Source organism: Hirundo rustica, chromosome 2 (genome assembly GCF_015227805.2).
Source record: "Hirundo rustica isolate bHirRus1 chromosome 2, bHirRus1.pri.v3, whole genome shotgun sequence".
Lineage (NCBI taxonomy): Eukaryota > Metazoa > Chordata > Aves > Passeriformes > Hirundinidae > Hirundo > Hirundo rustica.
In genome coordinates, this window is record NC_053451.1 from 4,723,423 (window position 1) to 4,750,897 (window position 27,475).

At 43.7% G+C, this 27,475-nt stretch overlaps 2 protein-coding genes across 6 annotated transcripts; one reads left to right on the top strand and one right to left on the bottom strand.

The window, feature by feature from the left end:
• On the top strand, window positions 1-8,987 carry GPA33 (glycoprotein A33). The gene is made up of 7 exons (XM_040056941.1): window positions 1-93; window positions 3,630-3,781; window positions 4,664-4,874; window positions 5,385-5,543; window positions 7,780-7,893; window positions 8,339-8,462; window positions 8,896-8,987. The coding sequence occupies exons 1-7, from the start codon at window positions 60-62 to the stop codon at window positions 8,975-8,977; spliced, it is 876 nt and encodes a 291-aa protein (XP_039912875.1). The 5' UTR covers window positions 1-59; the 3' UTR covers window positions 8,978-8,987.
• Window positions 7,663-26,567, bottom strand: MAEL (maelstrom spermatogenic transposon silencer). 5 transcript variants are annotated; one of them, XM_040056938.2, is made up of 13 exons: window positions 26,445-26,561; window positions 25,981-26,067; window positions 24,812-24,914; window positions 22,759-22,914; window positions 22,239-22,280; window positions 21,491-21,618; window positions 20,674-20,728; window positions 20,202-20,343; window positions 19,416-19,478; window positions 18,657-18,789; window positions 18,433-18,442; window positions 17,676-17,775; window positions 7,663-9,251 (listed from the first exon to the last, which is right to left on the bottom strand). In XM_040056938.2, exons 1-13 carry the CDS (start codon window positions 26,559-26,561, stop codon window positions 9,176-9,178), a joined length of 1,212 nt encoding a protein of 403 aa, XP_039912872.1. In that variant the 3' UTR covers window positions 7,663-9,175. The 5 variants fall into 5 exon arrangements, with proteins under 5 accessions (XP_039912872.1, XP_039912869.1, XP_039912873.1 ...); XM_040056935.2 differs by having other exon boundaries at window positions 7,664-9,251; window positions 18,364-18,442; XM_040056936.2 differs by lacking the exon at window positions 7,663-9,251 and adding an exon at window positions 9,279-9,759 and having other exon boundaries at window positions 18,364-18,442.
• Between the last annotated feature and the right edge of the window lie 908 nt (window positions 26,568-27,475).

The following is a 27,475-nucleotide window of genomic DNA, read 5'->3' on the forward strand; positions in this document are numbered from 1 at the left end:
TGGAGATTACAAGGAAGAGCACCTTGAGGTGAAACAAAGGAGAGACGAGGGAGACAGCAATGGAAGGACTTGGGCTGTTCATTTTCAGTGCAAGTGAGTACTAATTTGGTTATGTCCTCAAGGGTTGGGTGGAAGGAAACAGCACTACAAAGTGCAAAGACTCCAATGCACTTTGTATTGCCACTTTTTTGTTTAGTGATGGTTCCTTTGTGGCCAGACAAGTGTGTGTACCAATCTCTGTGCTGAATGTCCAGACACACAGGCATCTCCCAAAACTGTCAGGAGTGGGAAAAAATGCTGTTCTTCGTGAACATGGAAAAGTATTTTTCATAAACAGTTTTATTGGTTTCTGTTAATACAGGATTTATCTTTGACGAAGGAACTTCCTCCTCTGGAAGTCTCAGTTCCACTGCTTTTTATCCTGTCTCATCTCCTTATATCAATGTTCCTATGCCTTATTCCAGGCCTCAGACCAAGCTATGCACATGGGAATTGCTTGTGGTTTTTTAACTAAAAATCCTGAAAACCCCACTTCAACAATAAGACTCACAAAAAGGAAATTCACAAAGTTTGAAGTAATCAGAAAAAGTGGATGGGCCCCCACATGCAAGAAATGTGACTTGGGTCATGGTTTGATGATCATTATGTAATCTGTGTGAGGGCATTGGTATTCACTCTCCTTTTTCATTATTCTCACCTTTCATGCTGTGAAAATTAAGTATGGGGAACTTTTCAGAAAAATAACTATGTAAAATGAAACTTTTTTTGTGGCTTGATCAGAATCTCAATTTATTTCAGCAAACAAAATATTCCTGTAATTGTATTAATTACCATTCAGTCTGTTACAATCATAAGGAATGTGAAAGTAAAACTGCCACTTTGATTTTCTTCTTCCTTTGTACAAGTACAAATCTCTAAGTTAAGCAGAAAAAAAATAAAACCTTTCTCAATTTCTTAAACTGTTATAAACATACAAAGTGATAACACAAAAAAAAAGTAATTCTAGAGCTTAAACCTAGGTGACATTGTCTCTCTAGTAGTATATAGGCTATTTATCCTCTCACCTTCTTTGGAGTTCTTTCAGAATTTGCCTCCCCTCCCTTCAGCCGTATTTTGAATAGATTCTGTTTTCCCTCAGAAAAAAATCCCTCAGCCTTTGAAGAATAAACTACAATTCTTAAACATAGAAATGTGGTGAGAAGTGGGAAGGGGGGAATCAGCCTGAGTCAATGACATCCCAGAAGGAAACTGTACTGCTTCCCCAAGAGAGGGAAGTTCCTTCTGGGATGCAGAAGGAGATGTGGGTGACAAACGAAGAGCACCAGAAGCAGTGGGACTTGAGGGTGACAGCAACAGATGAGTAAGTGTGTTACAGGCTGTGCCTCACAAGTGTTGGGTTCAGCTGCTCCCCAGCTCTGCACCAAACATGTCTGGAAGAAAAGAAAGATCCCCTTTATTGTAGGATTTGACTCATCCAGTTGGAAGAAGGAAAAGAAGTCTAAGGGTTGGGCGGTTTCTTCTCTGCTTCAGGGCTGCGTTTCTGACCTGTCAGTGAACCCCAGCCCAGTGGCACCAGTTTCTGAGTGACAAAAAGATCAGGAAATGGGTTTTGCTCCATCTCCTAGTACAGACAGTGGTGCTTTTCACCTAAATGCAGGAAAGCATCTCTATCCAGTCACAACAAGCAAGGAAAAAACTTTCACAGGTGTCTCCCAAAATGGAGTATGTATGAAAACAGCAGTCAGAAAGAGTCCCGGGGCTACGCAAACATGGGCCTTGCCCTGGGTGCTCCAGGACAGGGAAAGATCCGGGAGTGGCTGCAATAAAAGCACATTAGAAATACTTTGCCCCGGTTTCCTTCTCATAACTGCCAGCAGTTGTAAATGAAATAATTCCCAAGAGAACTGAAGCCACCCCTGCCATGCCACAGAGGAAGAGGTGAGAAAACACCTCACTCATGAACTCTGGGGACTCACAGAACAACTTGGTCATGGGGCAGGGCATGCAGAAAGATGGGAATTTAGGCTAAAAGCAGATCACCGTGCCAACTGTCCCATGGCACCCTGTGTAATTACCTGAATTGTCTCCCCAGGTTCTTAGTGCAGTGACAACACAATCTTTTGGGTCCCAACACTGTTCTTTTCTCAGGGACACTTTTGACTCCTACTCAAGGATCTGGTGTTTCCTTACTGAGCTGGTGCACGGGGCTGTGTGCTTTTCCTGTCTAGAAGAGTGGGTACTCACAACCAGTTTGCAACTCAAGGTGGGATCTAGAAATCCTTTGCTCTCTCCCTTATACATTCCACTTCCTTACAGATCTAACCAGGACAAAGATATGGCAGGATGAGGACTCAAAGATTGCTAGGTGGCAACTTTTCAGATGAATCCTCTCTAGGGAACAGTGATTCAGCTTTCAGAAGCAAACCTTCACCAGCACATGCAGCATGCCCCTCATGGGGGAAGCCTTCCTCCTCTTGCCTCCTTCCTGCACCATGCTCCTCTTTGCCATGGGAGCACCTCTGAGCAGAACTTCCTTCCTTGCCATTTACAGTTCAGTTTTTCCCAAATGATTTCCACAGATGATGGTGCCATTAAAAAACAACAAACAAACAAAACACAACCTCCCCCCCCACAAACGAACAAACAACAACCAAAAAAACCACAAAAAAACCCAACACCAAAAAAACCCCACCAAAGCCTCAAACCAACAAACCCAAACACAGAACCCAGACAAACTGTTAGGAGAAAGCAGGTGTTTTTAACCACGGATTCCTGCGGGCATGAAGGGTCACCTATGGCAGGACAGACATAAATGTCCAGCTCAGTTCTGAGAATAACAAAGACCTGCCCACCAGGCAATATTCAGACATGATGAATTAAGAACAAGTCAGAGGGAATTCAGCGTAAAAGAAACACCTGCCCTGTGCCCTGTGTGCTTCCCCAGGGCACAGAGGGATTTCTCTGTTTTATTCAAATCTCAGCTATTCCTGTGCTCGAAAGGCAGGAGCTGGAGTTCCTGGAGAAAGCTGACTGCTACCTTACTCATTTTTTAAAAAAACTGAGAGCTATTCTTCCCTTGTTTCTTTCAATCACTCTTTGCTTCTCCAGGTTTTTCTGCTTTCAGGGATGAAAAACACGAACAGGTTTAGATTCCCTAGCACAAAATGTCACTTTTCTATGGATTTGGATTGAGGCAAGTTATTTGACAGTTTTCCTGATCCTTGAAATTTGACAATATCAGTTTGTTAGTTTAGCCTGAATCCTTAAGACCGCTGATGCACTTGTAGTATCTGTTTATCCATCTCCCTCTGTACATTCTGAACTGCCAAAGGGTGTCAGTCACGCTGAAGGAGGGCTCAGGAAAAAAAATAAAGCGCCTTTCTAGACTCCATGGTAATGTATCAGTAGGTGAAGAAGAGGGAAGCAAGGAACAAAGAGCAGAGTTTAGCTCTAAGCCATCCTGTGCAGCAGCTTCCCAGAGCCAATCAGCCCCAGCACACATCACCCCTTACTCAGTGAGGAAAGACAGGGAATGTGGGGTTATTGTGGCATGTAAGGAAGCCAAAGAGACTACCATGGAATCCAGGTGTTGTTATTTTTGGTGAGTGCAGCATTTGTTCTCTTCCTAGTTCTGGTGTCTGCTCACACCCTCACTGTGGAAGTACCTGCCAAGGAAATCCAAGTGGCAAGAGGAAGCAACGCTACTCTGCGCTGTAATTTTAAAACAAATGCAGAGGTTGACAGAGGAGACCTGCTTGTCTGGAGAAAAATCAACAGAAAGGTAAACTGAGCTGCATAAAGGAACAGACAAGAGGGCATCCAAGAAGGGGCAGGAGGTGGAAGCTGTGGGTGGGAATGGATGTTGGAAGAAAAAGATTTCTTCCAGGCTTTTTTCAATCCCAGAACTGTGCAAATGGAAATGATAAGTCTAGTTGCATTTTATCCCAAATCTACTGCACAACACTAGGCAAGCCCTCACCCTTCTTCCTCCTCACCCTTGGTCCTACAACTGTTTACTGAAGATACATCACTATATGTACTGCGGGATTTAAATCTATTAAAACACACGGAACACTCAGATAATTTCTGAAAACACATGCACATATGTAATGTGTATGTCTAATACACATATCTTTGATACTGTATAAAAAGTTTTCAGTTGATGATAACTGTACATGTAGAGATTTTTGAGGTCTCCTACATCCATTTGAAGAATTGGAAGGTTAAGAAACTTTTAAAGTTCTCCTTGACTTCTTGGGAATTAGTGGGAAGGGAAGCAGCCTTTGGAGATCTTGCAGGAACTGCCAAGGGTTTCTTCTCTGGAGATCCTTGCTGGGAGAGTTTGTGTAACCATAGGGCAATTTGACTGACACAGGTCTCAGACAAGTCTCATGCTGTTCTCTCCTCATGGTGAGGAAAGGTGAATAAGCCCCAGCAAAAGAAATCAGTCGTCTGATTTCAGATAACTTGTAAGAAGGGTATTCCAGACGGAAACAGAGATCCTTTTGAATTTCTATGTTTTTCTTGGCTTTTTCTCAAACTGGTGCCGTTTAAGGTCCTCTTTTCCAAGCTGCTCTTTGAGAGTGGGCTGATTTCATGGAGTTACGTAGCAGACTCACACAGAAGAAACCGAGACTGATCCTGTCCCCTCCCTCTCTGCCAGCTTGATATTGTGACGCGGTATTTTGATGGGCTCGAGCAGTACGGGGAGGGCTACGACCATCGCATCCACTTCAGTGGTGATATTAACAGTGGGGACATCAGCATCACCATCAGTGCCACCACCATGGAGGACAACGGCACCTACGCCTGCAGCGTCCGCCTCCGGAACGACTTCCCTGCACAGACCGCGCTCCTGGACCTCTTAGTCCTCGGTGAGGCGACACAGGCAGCGCCACATCCCTGTTATGGCCCTTCCTCTAAAGTCCACATTGGTTTAAACAACAGATTTTTTAATAGCAAAAAAAAAAATTCCACCACCAAATTCCACCTTTGGTCTTTTCCTACTCCTATGGAAGGATGCTGGGATGCGTAGATCGCGCAACTCCCTTGGAGGCCCGGCTGTAGGAAACAGCCTTTAGAGCTGTACAGATCACTTTCCTAATAATCCAGGCATCATTACGGGGCTTTCCTCATGCCCCCTGTGGCCCTGTCATACTCCAGTTATCAAAGGATGGGTTACCTAACACCAATATTAGACATATCCCAAAAAGCATCTCGTAATTCTCTCTTGGCTTTTGGAGAAACACATTACATCCAAATTCACTTTAAGTTCCTTCAAGAAGAAGGTGGCAGGTTCAAGACCAGCCTTTGCTTGCAAGAATAAAAACCACTGAAACAAGAAACTGCTTCTGATTAATACAATTCCTTTCTTCTTCCTTCAGTTGCACCATCCAAGCCCGAATGCAAGATTCTGGGCACACCACAATATGGACAGACTATCAACCTGACCTGTGTTTCTCACGAGGGCTCCCCAAAGCCCAAATACACTTGGAAAAGCTTCAACGTGCAAAACGAGCCCCGTGTGCTGCCGTACACAGAAGGTATGGGAAATCCAAAGACGGCAAGGCGTTGAGGTCTCTGCAGATGAGGGCTGGAGGGATTTTTAAATGCAAATCCAAAAACATTCTTAATGTTTTTGTTAAATGTTAACATTAAATGTTTTGTTGAATGTTAAACATTCTAGGATGTTCCCTGAACAGGATTTTGAAAAGTTGTCCTTTCGATACAAGACATGCTCACAAGTAACTTAGCAGGGGGAAAGGACTCTTCCCTGAACTAAGAATGGTCAGAAAGACTTTAACTTCAGCTCTCCCTTGGTGAGCAAGCTGGATGGCTCTGGAAGCAGCCAGAAATAATTATTTCTCAATTGCTGGGAGTAAGGCATAACCTGAGGAACAACACTAGGTTTTTCACCTGTCTTTACATCCCAGCTTGCTTGACAACAAGATCTCCTTCTAAATTGAAGGAAACAAAAGTCAGCTCTGGAAACTTTCTTCCAGAGAAGATCCCTCACCTAGAGGAAGTGGGTATGAAAAAGTTACACCATTCCTGCCTTGAGCATGAAAAAGGTTTCTGGTTCTTTAGGACTGACACACAGGCCCTAATATTTTATTTGCTTTCATTTGAAGTCAGAATCTGGAAGGAAAAAGGAGCTGAATTTCCCCACAACAGAACCTCGACAGAACTATTTATACAGAAATGAGGGTTTAATACTCTTTTAAGCGTATTAATCTGAGGACTCAGTTCTATTTCATTAAACAACTTTGTTCCTGGCCTGTCCAGCTTTGGGAAGATGAAGTGTCTGTACCGACCCTTCCTGGTTTAAGGGAAGCAAACTAAAGATGATGAGACTCCACAGGATACTGCACACTCACGAGCCGATTCTTGCATAAAATATGCAAAGGATGAAGTATCACCAGTGGCAGGAACTTTATTCATTTCACTGCCACTAAGTGGTGCCAGTGAATCACACACAGCCCTGAGCACAGCAGGACTTGTCCTTGACAGCAGCAGCTTCTGCTGTCATCCCACCCTTCCCCGGGACAGGAGTCTCTGCTGGCCCATTCCCACCTCCTTTCTGCTCTCATCGGAGCACCCACGGCCAAGCACTGTGCCGACTGTCCCGCGGTGCCCTACTGTCACTACAGCCTTCTGTGCTGAGCAAGTCCCACTGCTGCAAAGAGTGCAGAACCCCCTCAGGAGACACCCCAGAGCTGACAGTACCTGACCCACATTTCTCCCCATTTCACTCACTCAATTACTTTTTATTTATTAGGAGGATTTAAATTCCACTTCTAGATAAAGACTTTGACAGCTACAAATGTCACGCCCCCTCCCCGCCCCCCCCCAAAAAAAGAAAAAAAAAAAGAAAAAGAGAGAAGAAGGAGACAAGTAAACACAAGGAGCATGTAGAGACTAAAAGAAAAAAAAAATATTAAAAATCAAGCAAGCATATGGTCTGTCATTTCTCAGTTTGAATGTTCTTCTACTTTCTGGCACTAGGTGCCAGCAAATCCTAAACATAAAAATAGTGGGATCCCAGGGAAAAAGGAAAGTCATTAAAAAGTATTCAGCCTTTTGCTTTCAGAGCAGGGATCCAGACCTCTCTCACAAGCAAAAAGCATGGACTACACACACTCTTATCAGCTGGAGATGTAACAAACTACCTGAGCAGACAGAGCTAAGCTTCAGCCTGTGGTTCTGAGCTGCGAGGTTGGACACAAAGCATCAGCATCACTTCAATCGTGTCACTGGAGTTGTTCTTCTTTGTTTATTTACACAGCCAGTACAGCTTCTCCCAGACTGGAAAACTTTCCCCCCCCCACTGCTAAATAATTCACATCTGAAATCCTTTGAGCTGCAGGACTGAAGAGCTTTCCCTTGCTTAACAAATTAATTCATCAAGATGGCCAGTTCTCAGAGCCAGGTCCTGATTTCGGCATCTGACATTTCTCAAAATCCAAGACCAAAAAGAGAGCTCTCTCTAAGCACAGACACTTCTCTACCCTCCACCTACAATTTTCTTTCTAAAAGGAATGTTCAAGTGCCACATGTTCCCTGTAATCAAAACAGCACACTTCTGTTTATCCTCCCACAAATCACTCAAAAACCTAGGGATGAGCATGGCAGCTCCCGATCAAGACAGAGCAATCCATCAGCTTTAATAACCTCTCATCACTCCAACCTTCCTGGGCTGGAACTGGAGGGCTGCTGTTGCCACTTCCTTCCCTGCTTTAATTATTTTCTCTTTTTGGCCTGATTTGTGTTTCACAACAGGGCAACAAATAACTCTGAAGAACATTTCAGCAGACACGTCTGGCTTTTACATCTGCACTTCAACAAATGCTGTGGGAACGGAATTTTGCAACATGACGGTCAGCGTTGTGCCACGTAAGAGATGGGGCTTCCTCGGGGAAGAGAAGTACCAGCGAGAATATCTTAGCTCAAAGCACTAAAGGGGGGGAATGTTATCATCTGGTTTCTGCACACCTTTAAGAGAGACCCTCTTTACATGCTGGTAGAGCACTCACCAACTCATTGGGTTAGTTCAAAACCGACAAAAATCTCTACAGAGTTCACACAGCACTGAATTTGGGATGTCTGAAACTAAACTTTATCAACAGAGAAGAGCATTTGTTCAGAACCAGGGGCTCCTCCCTGTCAGTAGCTAACTGCTCCTGTACTGCCCAGTACAGAATTATTTCCACTTGCTCTACTCAAACAAATGTGGCTTCCACAAAGTCTGGGGCTGGTGGGGGGGTTTGAAGTGCAGTGATGGATGGTGCTGATCCCCTCTGACATCGTTACCCCTTCTAACTCCTCCCTTTCCACACAGCATCCATGAACATAGCTCTGTATGCCGGCATCATTGGGGGAGTCGTGGCCGCCATTGTGGTGATTGGGATCATTTCCTACTGCTGCTGCTGCCGGGCAAGCAAGGACACTGATTACGAGATGACGTGAGTACCTCTCCCCGCAGCAGGGAACAGAACAGACGAAGGGTTCTCCTTTTCCCTACAGCATCAACAGATGGAGTGGAAAGCTGGGGAGAAAAGAAAACTGGCAAAGCATGCACTGCTTTCCCCTTTCAGTGTCCACCCCAGTGGCTTCCATCTCTCCTCCTGGGACATGCCCAGGAGTCTCAGAGAACTTTGTGTCTCTGGGTAGAACCAAATTGTTCAAACCTGGATGTGAATTAGCACAAATGCCATGAAAAAAAACCAAGTAGCTCCCACACCTCTTGCATCACCAGCAAGGCTGAGTTTGCGGACTTCAGTTGGGTACAGTCCTAGATGAGCTTAGAGCAGTTTAGAAGTATCCCAACACAAAATCTCTTTGGTGAGGTTTCTGGCTGGTTTTATTTGACATCTCTCACTCTGAACAATGTTTTAGGGTGCAAGAAGACAGAAATGAACCCTCCAGGGAGGCGCCGACAAGGCAGGAGAGCATAGGGGAGGATGCGGAGAATGCATGAACGAAGAAGCCACTGACTTCTCCAGGACCTGCTGAGGCACGGACATCACTGTAGAAAAGAAATCAATCCCTCATCCTTGCTGCAAGAAGTTGAATTATAAAATGAAAGCCAAAGGCTCTGCCTTCAGTTTCTGGGAGAGAACATTCTTGCTTCCCTGGAAGGAAGTGCTTGATGTACAGTGAGCACTAACACACAATCTCATAGCAGAACGATGCACGTGGAGCATTGCTGCACCCAGTCATCCAAAAATAACCAGTCTTCCAGACTTCCAACTCTGAAAAAAGAAACCAGTCAGGTCTATTTGGAGAACGGAGGAACAGAGCTGCTGATGTATCCCCAGATGCACAAAAGGTTTCAAGGGCACCAACTGCATTTCACCAAGGAAGGGTGGTCTTGTTTGCCGAGTCGTGCAGATGTCACAGCTTTCACCATTGTCCAACACAAACGTTTTTTATGGAGGTTGAAACAAGATCATTTTTAAGGAGACTTTATGAAATGTGGGTTTTGTATATATTATACATGCACATATAAGTAAAGATATGGAAAAAAATAATCACTGACCAATGAGTCTCCTGTTTGGGAAAACAGTGCATAGTAAGTCACAGATAAGGTAAGAACTTAGATGGGCAGCTGATAAGAACTAGAAACAATGAAGCCTATTTACTGTCAGGCTCCTGAATTTCTGAGTTCTAGCTCCCAGAGTTCCTAATTTTCATTACATTACTCTTTCCTCCCGATTGTTGCATGGGCAAGTCAGAAATAGTCCACTGCTCCTGCTGCTTCTGAAAGAATGACAACGTGAGAGCATGTGCACTGCAAGTACATCCTTAATTTAAAAAAAGGGGGGGGAAAGGGAAAGGAAGAAGGGAAAATAGCTTTTTATTCAAAATGGTAACAATTTAATCAGAAACACTGCATTTTATCTTCAAGATGTGTGCAAATGTGGAGAGAACTCCTACCACTGGTATCTTTGGAAGAGAATGGGTTGTCCCTCCCCAAGGTCTATCAATGAGTATTAAAGCTAATTGACAGCTTTTTGGGGCTGATTGCCTTTTTGGTTTTGGGTTTTTTTTTTTTTTTTTTTTGTTTTTTGGTTTTTTTTGGAAAGATACGTTTGCAGTAAAATATTTCTACTTTCAAAACTCCCTACTGCATCTTCAACTTTGGGAGTTTCAGAAACTTACAGCAATGCCTCCCACATACCCTTTACCCCCAAACAGTTACTGTAATAAAAATCTAAAATTTAACTTCAAAGTAGAACCAGCCATCCTCCTACACATGACCAGCATTTTCTAGATTTCAAACTACGAAAATCACCCTACCAGAACTGTAATTCTGGCTTGCTTTCTGGCTGCCTTTGTTTTACGTAATACTAAAAATACAACTACTCATTTGTTGTAATAACAACTGCAAAGACCAACAACAGGAGCTCTTTACAAAGAACACACAAATCCAAATCCCTCTGGCAATGGACAACCTGAAAAGCAAGACGTTCAGAGGACCTTTTCTCATGATGCATGACAAAACACTGCAAAAATGGATGGCTAAAAAAGGACATTGCACAGATAAGCTGAAGGCAGATAGAAAATGAAGTGCACAGCTGAGAATCAGAGCTGGTACATATTCCAGTCTCACTGTAACAAGCAAGTATAGCGTGAATTACCATTGTAACGTATTTCTACTGCGAAACAAAAGCTATTTCTTTTATAAGTGTTACAGACATTAGTCAGCACAACCTGTTCCCTCCACCAAAACTCTGTGCCTGAAGAGGCCTTCTGCTGAGGGATGACAGTGTGGATTCTCAAAGATTTTAACGGGAAAGTCCAGCAAAAGGACTTGAAAATTGTTAGCAGAATAATGCCAGAGTATAGCCAGAAGCTGGCTGTGGCCACTAAACCATTGTAACACTCTGCTACCTGTCCCGCACTCTTCACTTTTAGGATAGGCAAAGCTTGATTGCTGTGTCAGCTGAATTCTTCAAGTAACACTCACACAATGGTCACTTTAGGCATGAAGGAAAATACAGATCAGCAGTAAGCAACTGCACTATGTTATCTAAAGAAATCAACCACAAAATACAGAGGAAATTATAAAATTACCCTCAAACCCATGAATTTAATTCTCTGTAAGCAGATTCCATAAGAACTAGCAGAGGAAAAGCAAGAGAGCCGAACTTGACAACATCTAAACCAGAACTACTTTGAGCTCTGCACTGCTAAGCTCAGTTCTGCACTGAGAAATAAACTAAGTGATAGCACATGGAGACATGGCTGAGATAATTCAGCACTGCTTATCATTTCTTACCTTTTTAAAAGTACCTTGGAAGAAGTGCATTTATCAGAATGCTTTATGAGTTTTTCCTCAACCAATTTTGTTCTACTCCGTCAGCCAGAAATACACAAATACACATATTCAAACTTGTGCCTTATTCCAGGGTTTTCCTGTGACTGAATTAATTTCCTACCTGTCTTGTATGTCTTTTGAAGCAGGAATAACTCTTGGACTAATACCTTGTAGTACAGCCACAACCTCATGCAAAATTAAACCAGTAATAATGAATTTGGAGGGAAGATAAATTAAGCTAGTGATACTTAACTAATTCCAAAGAGTTAACATACATATACCAAACTTAAATAATCACTTCCCTCAAAAGGCAGGAAGGAAGGAGAAAATGTATGACCAGGCAGAAAAGTAAATCCCTACTTTATACTTTACATAGCAAACAGTAAACTACTTGTTAGTTATGTTCAACTTCCTTTATTCACAAACTAATCACATGAATGAAACAGGCTGGTCAGGCATAATTTAGCATTGGCAAATCCATGCTGACTCTTTCCAATCCCCCACTTCTTTGTGTGCCCAGAAACACATTCCAAGAGGACTTGCTCCATGATTTTTCCAAGGAGTGCAGTGGAACTGAGCAGCCCAGGCTTTCCTAGATCACCCATTAGACAGATGGGTGCAGTATTTGCGTCCCATTGCTGTGGACTTCCTGTGCTCTCTGTGACCTTCCCAAGGTGAGAAAACAGCCTCGAAAAGGTGTCAGTCAGCTTCCTCAGCTTCCTGGGATGCAGCACATCTGGCTTGAGGGACTGCATGTGTCTGGAACTCCCACTGCTGCTGTTCTCCTCCCTGAACCCTTCCTGAGCACAGATTTGCTTTCCAAACCAACATCCCTACAGCCCTGGCCAGTGTTTATGGATTCTTCCTTTGTAGCCCACACCTGCTTCTCCCTCCTTTACACTGCACCAGGACTAGGATGCAGCCACAAGATGCCTGTGAAGAAAAGAGAGTCTTCCCAATCAATCTCCCTGCGCTCCTGGACTGCTCTTGTGTTTGGGAGACACTGTCCTTAATGAACTGCCAACCTTAATGCTCCTCTACCCCACAGAGCCGGCCCCAGGGATTCCACCCCTCCCCATTTCCCACACAACCACCAAGATCTGCTCTCACTGCCTTCCCCACTCTTCTCAGGATCTTGGGAAGTATTTCCAGAATTACAGACACACAAAAGCTGGTGCTGCCACAGCCCACTTCGAGATTCAGTACAGTGCACAATTCACAGCTTGTCAGAAAGACAAGAGTTAATTATCTCACCATCCTTGTTGCTAGAGCAACTGCACTCCTTTTCTGTTTATCCCTATCAACTGTTCCAGGAAAGACACTGAGGCAGTGTTCTGGCTGATGAAGTTCACAGTACAATGATCAAACCCCCAAGATTAATTCTGGATGTGTCGGTGCCGCTGCTAAATTTATTAGAGCCCAACATAAGGGAACATGTAACTTCTGCTGCACTTCACCTGTTCACTAGGGATGGAAGGGAATTATTTGAAAATGGCAGTTAGGGAAGTTTATGGGAGCCTCTAAGACAGAGCCACGGAAAAGTGAGGGAACAGAGATAATACAGGGTCAGAGTAATAGAAGTGTTTGCCAATTCCTTCATTTTACTAAATCAGTGCAATAAAATTTATTGGCTGGCCACTCTAGGGTGACAGTGAGGGATGATAATCCTGCAGAAGTCATCAGGAGGGCAGAAACTAGATAACAAACTTGTTTTCCTCCTGCTCCACCACAGCACATTTACTCTGCCAAAAGGAATGATGCTGTTAAAGCCCTTGCAGTCAGCTGCAGCCACTTCTATCTATCAGCCAGAAAATATACCCAGTTTCACACATATATCTGAGTCACTTCACTTTTGGGCAAAGTTCTAAATCCTTGCTAGCAGAAAGGGTTAGCGCTTTTTATTTCAACTAACAGGTCCAAAAGCACAGCCCCCTCTATGATAATTATGCAGGTGTTTTAAAAACTTAACAGGAAAAGGAAACTACAACTATTTCACAAGAAAATCAAGACAGGGTTTCCTAGAACAGAGGTATGCATTCACCCAAAACAAGTACTTATTCAGAAGAATCTGACCTTCACCACTTGACTGTGACAGCTCAAAACCCAGAATCCCTGAAATGGCAGCAGGTTTCCTAGTGGGGAATGACTCAGCATAGACCTCACTCCAGGCAGCTGGCACAGGACACACCCCATGGAATGAGTATCAGCTGTTGCTGTTTGATCCAGGATCACAGCGCTGCTTCCTCCAGCCTGGCACCTGGCAGATCCCCCACACAGAAAATCCCCACCAAATTACTGCCTTGTTTCTATCTTTTAGGATTTGGATGAGTGACACAGTGCTAAGGATGCAATAAAGATCTATCTTACCATAGACACAGGAAACGCTCTCTGGTGTAAAAAAAGTAGTTACAATGCAGATCCCAGCATTGGCAGAGGCATCAAGAGCCAAGAGAGAGCATGGGCTCCCTTCCCACACATCCCTCCCTGTCCAGCTTCTTTTCTCACACTTGAGAGGAGATGAGGGAGAGCTGCTCTCCACGTCAAAGAGCAGCTGGAATGCAGAGCTCCAACTGGGAACAGACACTGAGCCAGTGCAGCTCTCGGACTGGACACAGGACAGGCCAACATGGATGATATTCCAGGGGATGTCTGCTGCAGATAGGGAAGAGCTGCCAGAGGGAAGCTCTCATGGCACTTCAGACACCTGTGATGAGCCTGACACGCCTGACAGAAGTGACCAAGGAGTCAAGGTGGTCCCTGCTGGATCTCATCCTTACAGACAACAAATAACTGGTCACGGATGCAAAGGCCAGAGGGCAAATCCAGCTTCAGTAACCACAAGACAGTGGAGTCTAGAATCTAAAGAGGGAGGAAAACAGCAAAAAGCAGCATCACAGCCCTGGACCTCAGAAGAGCAGTCCTGGGCCTTGTTCAGAAGTGTACTTGGAAGCACATCAGGGTGTACTGTGGCACACAATGCTGGAAGGAGGTCCAGGCAAGCCTGGTGATTTTTCAGGTATCACCTCCTCCAAGACAAGCAGAGGTTGACCAAAGATCTCCTGACAGTACTGACCCCTGGAAAGGAAACACGCAGGAGGGACAAGTGACTGGGGAGAAACACAGAGGTGCTGTGTGTGTGGAGGGGAGAGGAAGCCAAAGCACACCCAAAGCTGCATCTGCTGAAGCACATGGAAGGCAAAAAGAAGGACTGCTGTGGGTACATCTCAGTGGGAATGGGCAGCTGGGCATGAAGGACAAGGCTAAGGCCACCTTCACCCTGAGCTTTAATGGTAAGAGCAGCCTTCCAAGGCAAAATTCAAATAAAAGATGTCAAAACCAGGTTTTGCTCTATCTACAGTATATATGTGTGCATCTGAATGTTGGAACTTCTGCCACATCCCTGGTTCCTGCAGTTTACTGGAAGGAGAAGGTAGACAAGCCAGCAATACTTAAGTAAGGATTAAATTAAAAGCAGCAGCAACTACTGCTTACTCCCTGTTAACATACTTTATTTTTCAGCATCAGTTCCATACTCTAAATAGAACACAAAAGAATATGATTACAGGTCAAGGTACCAATGTAGACTAGGTCAGCAAAGCTGTCACTACAGTCATTGCTTTCGTGACCCTCAGACAACTGTTCTGGCCAAAACCTTTGGAGCACCAAATTCAACCACTTGTCTACTATTATAAGAGCAAAAAACCCCAAAAACTTTGCAATGTCTGTGCTGAACCAGGATGACTTCTACCCATTCCTGCCACAGGAGTGAGTCAGCTGCTCTAACAGGAGGGCAGAAAGTCAGGCCTGATAGAATCTAGCAGATGTCTCCTTTACAGTAACAGCTCTCCAGCCAGTTCAACAGATGTGCTACCAAACGCCCACATGCAGAGCGTTGTCACCGTTACATCTCATCCTGTGGAAGGCACACGCTTAGAGCTGCCAGGCTGCACCACTCAGACTCTGCCCAAGAGCCATTCTGCCCTGTCTTGGTTTGGCCTCCCCTCGAGAATTCTGTCATGCAAGTGGGGGGAGAATTTAGTCCTGGTTTTGACACAGTTTGTGCCTCACCAGTACTACTCCTGGCACTTAGGAAATGGACTAAGGCTGCAACACCTCATTTTTATTTTCCCTTACTTAAAGGAGAGAAGCATTACTTTATTGTGCTTGTTTTTCAGAGTTTATTTTTTCCAGAAATTAACCAGAGTTGCAATTTGCAGAACAGCCAGGGAAGGAGAGCTCCAAAATGAAGGAATTTTCTATCATCTTTCAACATCTGTTAGGGTTTCCCCCACAATAAATGCAGAATAACAGTATGAAATGGGCTACTTTAAGTTAGGGTACTCATTCTAATGGCACAGATCTTAATTACAAAAAAACCCCCTTTAGAGTTGTTGGTTATTTCAGTAAGACAGTCACTGCCCCAGTTAACAGCCCACTGCCTACAGCATATAATTAGATCTTCTATGTGCTATTTTAATTTACAGGTGGTAAGGTACAGATATGCCATGGAATCCTAACGGCATTTTCCCCCTTCTGCTCACACTCTTTATCTCAGTCTCAACATGCAATACATTAAGCTTGGCAAAAACAAAACACGTTCTTAGCTTTGTGTACTTAACACTAAGTATTTTAACAATAATTTTTAATGAATTCTCTCCTACACAAGAACTGAAACAGACTTTTACTACAACAGTGAACTCTGAAAATCCTTCAAAAACGATAATTCTGTACATTATGAAATATCAAGGCAGCAATGGCTGTCAGTTAAGGAACTTGGACAACTCCATACAAATGTAGAAAAGCCTTTAGCACTCCCTGACAGACACTCTCGGTCTGTTACAACACTGGTAAATTTCAGCCTTAGAGCATTATTGTCCCTTATTTGGTGAAAATCAGCAGGTAGGACAGCAGCCTCCAAGGAAGGAAATACAGAATCAGTTGAGGAAATTCCGTGATAAAGGTGAAGTTAAGTAAGAATAGAAATGCTTCAGTGATCCTGAAACACTGGAAGAAAGGGTTCAACTGTCCCTACAGCAATTCCAACAGGTTTCCCAACTAAACCAGCACTTGGCCTTTTGTGACACACTGATCAGCATGCTCAAATAAACCTCTTCTTTTGGCTTTTTGGCTGCATTTTGGGTTTTGCTTGCATTTGTTTTCTTGGGTTTTTTCCTTATTCAAGGGAATGAACCGCCTCATCTCGAGTTTCAGTACAAGGAATGAAATCTTCACACAGTTAGTTGCTATGGAAATAGTACTTCAAAACTGGACATCTGTTGGTACAAAATCTAGGAACAACTTAACAAAATAAGCTCTTATTTCTCAGAATCACTTGCTTTGGAGACACACGGACTAAGCACAAGGCTCAGACAGACAACTTTTTGGGGATAAGTCCGAGCACTACCTCCATAAAAAGGAACATCTAACAACTTCCCTAGAAAGTGTCAGACAGTGCCCCACTTTTTTTGTGTCCCCAAATAATTATGACTGGTATCTACCCAGCCTGACTAAATTCCTGTGAAATACATCAGTCTGAATTTGATACTCTTTCCAGAAAAACAAACAAACAAAAACCCAAAAACAAACCAACCCCATAACACCTACACTTCTCTTCAGTCTCTACGTTTGAGAGACACGCATTTCTTAGAAAGAAAACTGATGCAAATAAAAAACCCCAAAATCTATGCTGTACTTGTTCCTGAGGTACATAACACAGCCTGTACCTCTAAGAACATTCCCAGATAGATAAATTTGTCACAGTATTTCTTTCCAGACATTTTATATAAAAATCTGCATTTTTGTCTTGAAAGGCCACTCAAATTTCTCATGGCTAGAACTGATATATTACAGCAAACTTTTGGGACTACTGACTTTGAAGTCATCCTCCTAGGGCTGCCCTTCACACCTTCAAGGCTTTCCCTCTGCATCAGTTTTTAAAGCAAGACTTTCACACACTGAAACTCGACCTTGCACATGCAGGAGATGAGCAGGTTATTAAAAAAGAAATGAAGCAAAAAGTTTGGTTTAAGTCACACTGGCCACTAAAGAATTTTTCTAATTTGATTGTATCCATTACTCAATGTTGGATTTGCACTCCATTCATTAAGAAATACAACTAGTACAGCATGCAGTTTTAAAGATGTGATTGTCAGGTCCCTTCAAAGTATGTCTTCCTGTATCTTCTCTAAATCCACTCAATAGTTTTACAGTTCTAACAAGAACTTCAACTGTCAAGGTTTGCACAGAAGATTAAAAACTGCAGTCTGGAGAAACTACTAGTTATCTTAGGGAAACAAAGACAATTAGAATTTACAGCTGTCCTGGATGTGGGAGAGATTTTCAATTACTGAAAGACCTGAATAGATCAGAAGCACTTCTCAGCAATCGAGTAACTCCTCTTCCTTGTACAACACTCGTTTCACAAGGGGAGGTCTTCACACCGCATGGAGAATCACCTATTAAATTAAATACAGTTTGCACATCAAATCAGCCTTTAGAGCTTGGACAAATGAATGGAATTGCTCCTCATATGCTGTGCAGCTGAAGCTGTTCAACAGCCCTGATACAAAAAAATCAGGCAGGTTGTGTCCTCCACAAACCCCAAGACCCTAAGATCACGATTTCCAGGTGTTGAACTGAGTTGTGACAGAACACTGGCAACGAGGCCCAGCTCAGTCTGTACATACAATGATTTAAGAGCATGGAGAGTATTTTAAACATGGCCCTGCCTCAAAGCACCTGGGCATGGGAATGGCTTCATGTAACAGAAAAGCATAAATCAGAGAGCAGCATTTCTGAGAAAAACTGAATTTTGAGAGACGTTTTTGACCCCAAGGTTCTGGCCAGTAAGAAAAGGCCAGCTCTTCATGCTTGAGTCTTCAGAAATTCAGCGAAATTCACACACAAGAATAAGCACAGCTCACACAGAGATGTGCACTACTTACAGGCAACATCTAAGCCCAGAAATTTGAAAAAGCAACACCTGAATTAACTTTAAAGATCTCTTTCCACTTAAAAAAAAAAAGGGAAAGTTTCAAACTCACAATTAGAAAGGACAAACTCTTTATCCTGCCTTGGAGAACCCAAAGGTTTGTCACATCCAGAACTCTCACCTTTCACGTTCTGTATGAAAAAATAAATATTCAAAATAAGGTAGACATATCTGCAAACATGAAACATACACCACTATACATCAAACCTATGAATCAGGGTCAAAACCCTGAGAGTTCACCAGTCTGTCCAACATACGTCACAAAGGACAGCGTCCAAAGACAAACCAGCTCACCTGAAATTGGCAACTGGAAATAAATCAGGGTATCAACTGAGAGAATCTGACCTGGATATGTCCAGCATCCAGCCTCACACTCCTGGTATTTGTGCTTTGATCACAATCAGAGTTTTGCAGAGGCAGATGAGCTGCTGTTAGTGGGACTCCATACACACTAGCAAAGGATTTACTGATGCAGTAACTTGACCAAGAAAAAAAGGAAAACAAGAAAAGTTTGGCTAAGAGGGCTGGAATGCCGATGTGTGGAAGCACAGCATCTTATGCTCTTCAGCTGGCAAAAAAAAGCAGCCAAAGCCTGAGATGCACGGTACAGATACCAGAGGGCAGAAGGACTTCATGGCAGCATCCCTGCATCCTTCCAAGACCACCATTCTGTTGTACAACTACACGTGAAATTAAAACAAACTGCTTCCCCACATTATCAAAGGCAGCACTTGGAAGTTTGAAAAAACAACTTTTTTCGGGGGGGCATAGCAGTCCATGATGAGTTTTTTGAATGAAAGACTATTTCTTTTTGTCTCTCTAAGTGTAACTTCTGCTGTCAAGAGAGATCATAAATGGCATTTCCTCACTTCCCAACTATTTACTTTTCCTTCCTCCCCACCAAAAAGAACACAGAACCTCATGTATCTACATTACATGTCTGGCAGTACAGAAGTTTACTCCAAAGCAGAGATATGCCAGAGTACACTGGGAATACCTCTGAAGTCAAACAGTGAATTTTAATGTAATTAACACTTTTCTCACCATTGCAATGCTAACAAAATAAAAGCCATCACGTGGAGACAACCCCTCAGCAATACTCACCCCATTTTCTTACAGGACGCCAGAGCACAGCAGATGATATCATTCTCCTCGTGCCACTTGCACCTACATGAAATGAAGTTCAGGCTTATTTCAGAATCACCTACATTGTTAACCAACAAGAACAATTGGTCTGGCCAGATGAACAGCAACAAATATTAAAAAATGTTATCTTTTTGTTGCAGTGACCATGCTGTACCTTTAAAATTTCAGAGAGTTCAGTAGCTTTGCCCGAAGTAGTTTATGCAGAGTTTAAAGGTCTGCTTATCAGGCAACCTGCTTCATGCTGAAATGGGGGGCAGGGAGAGAAGAGAACCCCAAGAGACAAATGGAATGTAAACCATTTGAACCATTTCAAGTGCCCCATTAATGTGAAATAGTTCCTCATAGCATAAACATCCTCACTTTCCTCTCCAAACTCGTCTTTCAAAGTACATTCTTCCATTCCCCCTAAGGTCTCCCTCCAGGGTGAAGACACTCACAGAAAGAGAAAACTGCCTGACTATAAAAAGACAGTGACAACGATGAACCCACTGGAGCTTAAAATCCATATTCCAAGCAGACTTCCAAGGATAACTTACATGGCTTTTTAAAATCCATTAAAATTTAAGATCGAATTATTGGTCCTTTTCTTAAATTAGCAGCAGAGGAAGCACTAGAGGCTGTTTCTAAATTAACTGGATCATCACCCAGTATGCTCCTGCAACACTGCAAGCAAATATCGTTTTTTCTACCAACACAGAAGAATCCGAAAGCAGCCACATTTCCACAAAGACCCACTCAACACACCTGGTATTTCTGGAGAAATCCCACAGGCAGACATCCAGTTTTCTATACACCCAGATCTTGGATGGCTCCTTTTGGTATTTTTTCTCGTACAGTTTCATTATCAGGTCTTCTAGAGCAAAGAGCTCCCAGTGGCTCTCAATACCTACAGATCAGGGAAAATCCAGGCCAGGAAAACAGGAGTCACTGAACATCCTGCTCCGCTCATTTCTCAGTCAGTCCCTGTTCGCTGCCCAGCCTCTTATCACAGCATCAAAGCTCAAAGATATTCCAACAGCAGTTTTAATAAAACCTGGCTTCCTAGAAAGTGGTGGGAGAAAGGAAGAGCATGCAAAGCAGCTTTAGCTATCAGCACCATCTTTCATGAAAACTTTGAGACGTGCTATTCAGACAGATACAGTTGTCCACGATTACACAGCCCTTAATTTTGTGAGTAGGAGGGGAAAAGGATGGGCAAAAATGACCCATTTCCTACCTGTTATGCTGGCCATTCGACCAAGACACCAGTTGATTCGGAACCTGTCATTAGACTGGAGGAAAAAAGATTTCTTTCATCTCAAAGGAGTACAGCATAAAATTCTGACACTTCCACGACTTCTGGCTAGGTCTGGGAAAAAAAAAATCACCTCCAAACCAAATTTTTTTTGTGGCACTGAATGAATTCTCCCTGCCAACTCTCTTGAAGGGGAACCAAACTTCATGCATACTTCTTCAGAGCCCTGTATTTATGGATGGAGCCCAAGATCTTGTCCCTCCCCACTTTTTAAGGATTAAGGTTAGGTTTGAATTGAATTGAAACACAATAAACCTGTTATGAAACTTAAACACCTCTGAATCCTAACATTTTATTCTGTTCCCTGAAAAACGAAACTTGAGCAAAAATTTAAAGACGCTTGTTATTCTCAAGAGGGAAAGAGTCATGAAAATGTAAAAATATCCTTTCAAATAAGCAGGATTTATGACTACTATTGAGCACATCCAATTTAAGTCAAATCTTAGGAGCCCTTAACCAAAGTCATAACAATGTCAGAGAACAATAGACCCTGTTCATCAGTAGATTTAGAGCTAGAAGTGCAGGCTGAAAATAAGAAGGCAGAAAATTAGGTCTCTGCTTTTTATAAAGGTTGGCTTCTAGAGGCCATGTCTTCCTGCATGGAACTGGGACACTTTGGAAAAAGTGTCTTTCCCCACTTACACACACGCTGATTAGGTTTTAGAATGAAGAATCTCCTGAGTCATCCAGCAGGACTGAAAGCAGAAGCTGAGATTTAGAGCTTTGACCTTGACCCTACCCTGCAGAAGAAGCGAGGCTGAGCACCTCTGTCTGGCTGGGCAAACTCGAGAAGCTCCCGTAGGACAACTGCGTAACACGAACGAGGAAGGTGAAATCCAGAAATAGGGATCTTATGGGTTCCATCACCTAATGGAGGGGGGAAGGGGGACAGGAGAGAAAAAAACCCCAAACAACAAACACCCACAAAGCTGTGAGAAGTCCAGTTTCCTTAAGAGACACAGTTCCCTCCTCCTTTCTATCTTTCTGTACACAAGGATGTACACACACACTCCTCTCCACAGACAGGGTCTGCGTTTAAGCCACCAAAACCTTGCTTCTGTCAGCAGCTCTGGGCTGTCACAAACACTCACACTCCTGCCCCTTTTAAAAGGCCATTATCCAAGTATCAGAGGTAGGAAAACACGAGCCAAGTTTGTTCCCTCTGTACACAAGGAAAGGAAATGTCCTAACAGAAACAAACTGGAGTCTATAAACATTACTGAGAGTCACAAAGGCAACAGGCAGGCTAAGCCAGACACAACAACGGTGTAGAAATTTTAATTTTGTTAATATATGCCAAGCTGTTAAACATAATTTCTAAATATAAAGCGGTATCTTTGAGTTACCCTGTGTTAATTAGCACTTCCCCTGCTGAAGATACACACAAGGACTACCAAGACTGACAAAAGGTTTGGACAGAGGTTAGATAAGCTGTGTGTAAAACTGCACACCTTTGCACACCGTTCTTTTTCTCCATTAATACTCACCAGCAGCCTGGCAGTGGTACCTAAAACCACGTGGTGGTACTTCTGCAAAAAAGGGGAAAAAGTACAGTCATCATCCAACACCACCAAGGAGACCCTTAACTCTCAGCTACACACCACAGCTCCACACACAGAAGGGAACAGCTTCATCTTCCCTTGTGGCCTTGTAAAAGTGTCACAACTACTTCTGGAAAAGTTATTTTCAGTTCTGTGCATTTTTTAAAAAGTGCAATGTAGAGTGTGTTTAGGTCCCATTGAGAGAAACATTCATTTACATGAAATATAAAACACAAACAAGTGCAGGTCCTCCTGGATTTAGCCGACCCTCTTTCGAGCTATATGCAGTTCCAACACTAACTCTCCTCAGAAACAAGCTCAGCACTGCTCTGATATTTTAAGAAGTGTGACCATTTATAATCAAAGAAATAAACTTGTCTCAATACCAGAAGTCTAATCTGGGCAGCAGCGACCCCAGAAAGCCATCCTCTCACCTCAGTGCTTCTCTGGCTTCCTTGGAACTCACCTGGATCTATGAAGTGGTGGAAATCAGCCACGATGCCAGCCTGTAGGGAGTATCTGACACACCCGATCTCACAGGGGAGGAAGCGCTGCTCGCAGTGGGGCGGCAGCTTCCCATAGCTGTAAATGTCCAGGAAGTAGAAGATGTCTGCAACCGTATCTGCAGGAAAAAGAACAAAACCGGCTTCAGACAAGCCACCAGAGGCTGCAGAAGCCATGCTAGTCTCACCTCACCAGGGAAAGCTTTGGTGAACTTTCTCCTGTGACTGGGTGAAGAAGGGTAAACCACCAAGCAAAGCACACAGCTCTTCCTCCGTGTCCAAGATAACAACATAACACTCATGCATATTGGTAGTGCTGATACACCTTCCAAAGATCCTACTGTGTGTAGAGACGGGGCAAAAAAACCAACAAATACAAGCAACTAAAAAATAAATATCCAACCTCCAAACCCACAAGGCATTAAGAGGCCTGAAATCCAACAGAAACTATTATTCTTTTTAAGGATAGTTCTCTTTACCCTTTCAGAAAATAAGGTTAGGGAAAAAACAAATCAGTAGCTGCAAAACAGCCTGACAAATCTGGCAGCTTATACCACTTAAATGAGTTGGTAGTAATCTTGCGGGGCAAGAGGATGAGAAGTCAGCTAATTAAAAGGATTGCTTCTCCTCCACCAAATGGGCTCCCAAAGAAAGCGGCAAGAACACCCAACACAAACGTTAATAAACAGATTTATCATTTACTAATTAAAAAGTATCCAACTATGACAATTATTTTACAATACACCTTAATCCTTTCCTTCATGACTGTCACAATGTCCTCACTGAAACTTAATAGCTATTTAATCCTCACTCTAAACTTCTGCCCCTCATCAAAAGAAAAAATCCTCCTTGCTCCACTAGAGATGTGTGACTGTCTTTACACATAAATAATTCTGTATGCCAGACTTCAGGACATTCAACACCAGTTGCCCTAAGCCCAATGGTCACGCTCCCTCAGGTGGGTCTTAAACTGTATGAGCTGAGGGGTCACAGGAAAGACACCTCTCCTACCTTATGAAAAAACGGATATAGCTCCAAGGGACCATCCAGAACTTTGAGTGAGAAAAACCAAGAGCAGCATCATGAAATGCATCTCAATTATCCTTTATCATTATGCCTCTCATTCAGCTGAAAGATCAGTTGTGTCAACTCGAGGCAGCACGATCAGCCCAATCAAATCTGCATCACAATGACGGGGGAGCACGACCCCTGGCACAGAGGGCACTAATCAGCATTTCACTTTTCATGGAGCTACTGTTTCTGGCTCCCCCATAACCATGACAACATGAAAACAGTTCAAGAGACCGAGGTAAAGAGCTGGAGCTGAGACTCAAGCACACAGCTTATACGAACTGCCTTCTTGACTTGCCTTGTAAGCACTACCTTTCATCATTTTTCAGAATAACACAGTATTCACTGGGTAGAAGATGACAAATGTGTTCACTACCCAACTCTAATTAGAACAACCATTTGAAGACAGGGAACAGGTTAGAAAGGTTTAGTTTTTGAGAGTTCTTTCAATAAGGAAGCAAGGCAGGATGTTATCAAGGCACTGACAGAGTGCATATTCCCTCTTTTATTCTCCCAATGAGGCCAGGCCCTTGTTTTATTTAATACCTCTATCATACAAATTTCAAACTTTGATATCTAACAACTCTTAACCCTTTGAAATCAGTTCAAGTACTCTTTTATGCTGAACTTGAACTAGGCCTTGTCAAATCATAAATGTAAGACTTGAAAAATTACCTTTTCCTTAAAAACCTTGAAATAACTGTTAAGAAACTGTTAGTGGCTATACTCCCATTGAGCTAAAAACCAGAGAACAGAATTCTTGGAGGTTGTGGTGCAGGGAACAGTATTTTCCCTGATGTCCCTCTACCTCTTACAGCAATAGCCCAGTAGTGTAAAACATCTGACACAGATGGCTTTTAGCAAAACGTAAACAGGTAGCACTGAGAATATCCTCCAAGGGCAAGCTCTTATCTACCAGGATTAACTGCTTTAACATCCCCATACCCTGATCATTCTTCCAAGACAGAGCACAGGCATCTGGCAAAGGAGCGACACTGGGCATCTTTGCGGTCAGAGGAGCAGGAACTGGATCAGGCACATTACAGGTCTGGAAAAGATGGGAAAGTTTAAACAACAAACAAACAACAAAAGTCTTCTCACCCCAAATAAAGTCCTTCAGCTCCTTCTATCAGAGGAAACTGCAATACCCACTAACAGCTGTGGTTAGTGGGAAAGTTTTAGGTACAAAAGTGCCTGTATACTTGCAGGCCAGGAAGGCAAGACTTCTCTTCAGTACCTTTCTCAACCCATTACAGCCTTAAAGCACAACAGCTAAATTTACAAAATGTAATATATATATATATAAAAAAATACGTATTTTCTTAGGTGCAACCACTTGCCACAGGCAAGGAACTCTTCAAACTGGAATTTAAACTTTTCTCCCTAAGTTTTATGAAAAAAGCACCTGGCACTTGTGTTAGCTGTCTTTTACCATGGAACAGGTTCATGAAAAGCTGATAAAGCCTTAAGGAAGTCATTGGATTGCTCTGAAAATCCAGTCAGGAACAATAAGCTTTTAATAGGACGGGAAAAGAAACCTGGCAGCCTTACAGAACCTGATCATTCAAATCCAAATTGGGAATAACATCCACACCCAGGTACACTGATTGCAGATAACCATCTCAGCCCAAGTTAACTGGTTATCAGTTTGAACTATTTAAAACAAAATGAGGAATTATTCCCATCCAAATAAACATTGGCCTCCTCCAAAAGAGGAACGTGAATTTTCACTACACAAACTGACCATGGTTGTCTACGTACAGGGCTGGGATTAATAAAATGGGAGCACATAATCTCATATATCCATATTTCAGGCACTGCAAAACATTGTTAAAGGTAAAGCTAGGGCGTTAGAGAAATACGTTTTACTGAAAAGGGTAAAAGAACCCACAGGAAGAAGTTGTGATGGTTTAAGGAGGTATCAATTCAAACCAGAACAATTATCAGGATAACTCGATAATGGTATGTAAAACTACTGCAGCCATAACCTCCAGAGGCTGGAGGATATGGAGAGCAGGTGGAACTTCCACAGCATCCCCATGGAACTGCACACACAGAGCCCGATACCATTTACTCCTCCTTCTTACTGAGAGCGTCCCATTCTCAGCATTTACCTCCTTTACTCTCTTCTGAGGGCGTTTCTTGCTATTCCATTTACGAGCCTTCTCTGCATACACTGTCTTCTCTTCTTTTATCAGGGACTTGAAGGAAAATTAGCTGTTATAAAAAGGTGCCTACCGCTTCCTTCTAGCGGTCCCACAAACCAACAAACTCCACGTGTAACAAATCACTCCTGCACTTCCAAAGGACATCATCGATGGCGGCTATGACTGACTCAAACACTCCCAGTCGCTTTTTTTCCTAACAAAGCCTCGATTACAAACACGCGGCAAGGCGAAGGACCTCCGAGTGAGGGCAAGCCACAAACAAGGGACCTCTCGGATGCCAACACGAACCAGAGCAGCCCCCGCGCTTGAGGGGAGGACGGCCCGGCCACGCAGGGCAGCCACCTGCAATGGCGCCGAGCCGCCGGCCAGCCCGCCCTCCAGGAAAGGCCCCGCCGACATTCCGCCCTCACCTCCCACGCCCGGGAGCGGTAGGGGACGGCGTCCGCCACCTGAGCCTCGGGCGGCTCGGGCGGCTGGTCGCGCACGAACCACGCAGAGGCGGTGCGGGAGAGGCCCCGCCGAGCCATGGCCTCGCCCCGGGGCGCTGCCCGCGGGCGGCGGCAGCGCGGCCCCTCATGAGGGGCGGCCGGGGCGGCGCCCGCGCGTCCCGGCGGCGAGGGCGGGGCGGCCGTGACGGGGCGGCCGTGACGGCGCCTTCGCGCCCGGCTGTGGGCTTTGCGTGCTCCTTTACCGGCGGTAAAGGAGGCTTGTCGGTGGGACGGGTAGCGGCCAACAGGCTCCAAGGGTCACAGAACCATAGAACGTTAAGGGGTTGGAATGGACCTTAAGGATGGTGTCGTTCCAGGGACGCCATCCACCTGGACCAGAGCTCCGAGCTCCGTCCAGCCTGGCCTTGAACGCTTTCCAGGGATGGGCAACTTCCCTGTTCCTGTGCCTCACCATCCTCCCTGTAGGTGATTTCTTCCTAATGTCCAACCTCGGTTTCCTGTCTTTCATAAAATAAAATGAGATGCTGTATGTCGGTAGAACCAGATAAGTGGTTAGCACCCCTTAGTCAAGGACATTGTGTAGCAAGCAAGCTCTGTGGATGAAGTAAATCAAGATGTTGATATGTATATTGCCAACTTGGCAAAAGGCTTAAGGCCCATGCATCCTGTAGAATCCTAATATCATCAGGGTTGGAAGAGACCTTTAAGATGTTCCAGTCGAACCATCAACCCAGCATTTGCGCTGTAGCCCCTAAACCACAAAACCACATCACCCAATGTCAGATCCAGATGCCTCTGGAACATATCTGGATATAGGTGAACTATCTTCATTGTAATACTAAAAATCATGCCTCCAGGTCAAAAAGATTCCTGTCTAGGTCAAGATACTTCCCCTGAGCGTACGTAGGAATATGGTGGGATTACCTACTTGTATGGTAATTATTACCAATCACACTTGGGAGATTACTAACACAACATTTTTGTGCATAAGT

Coding starts and splice junctions, on each gene's coding strand:
- GPA33 (XM_040056941.1), top strand. CDS start 60: ATGGAAGGACTTGGGCTGTTCATTTTCAGTGCAA. Junction 3,782..4,663: donor GGAGAAAAATCAACAGAAAG/GTAAACTGAGCT, acceptor CCTCTCTGCCAG/CTTGATATTGTGACGCGGTA. Junction 4,875..5,384: donor CCTGGACCTCTTAGTCCTCG/GTGAGGCGACAC, acceptor TTCTTCCTTCAG/TTGCACCATCCAAGCCCGAA.
- MAEL (XM_040056935.2), bottom strand. CDS start 26,561: ATGGCTCGGCGGGGCCTCTCCCGCACCGCCTCTGCGTGGTTCGTGCGC. Junction 22,281..22,758: donor CCACCACTTCATAGATCCAG/GTGAGTTCCAAG, acceptor CCTTTTTTGCAG/AAGTACCACCACGTGGTTTT. Junction 21,619..22,238: donor GTACCACTGCCAGGCTGCTG/GTGAGTATTAAT, acceptor CCCCTCCATTAG/GTGATGGAACCCATAAGATC.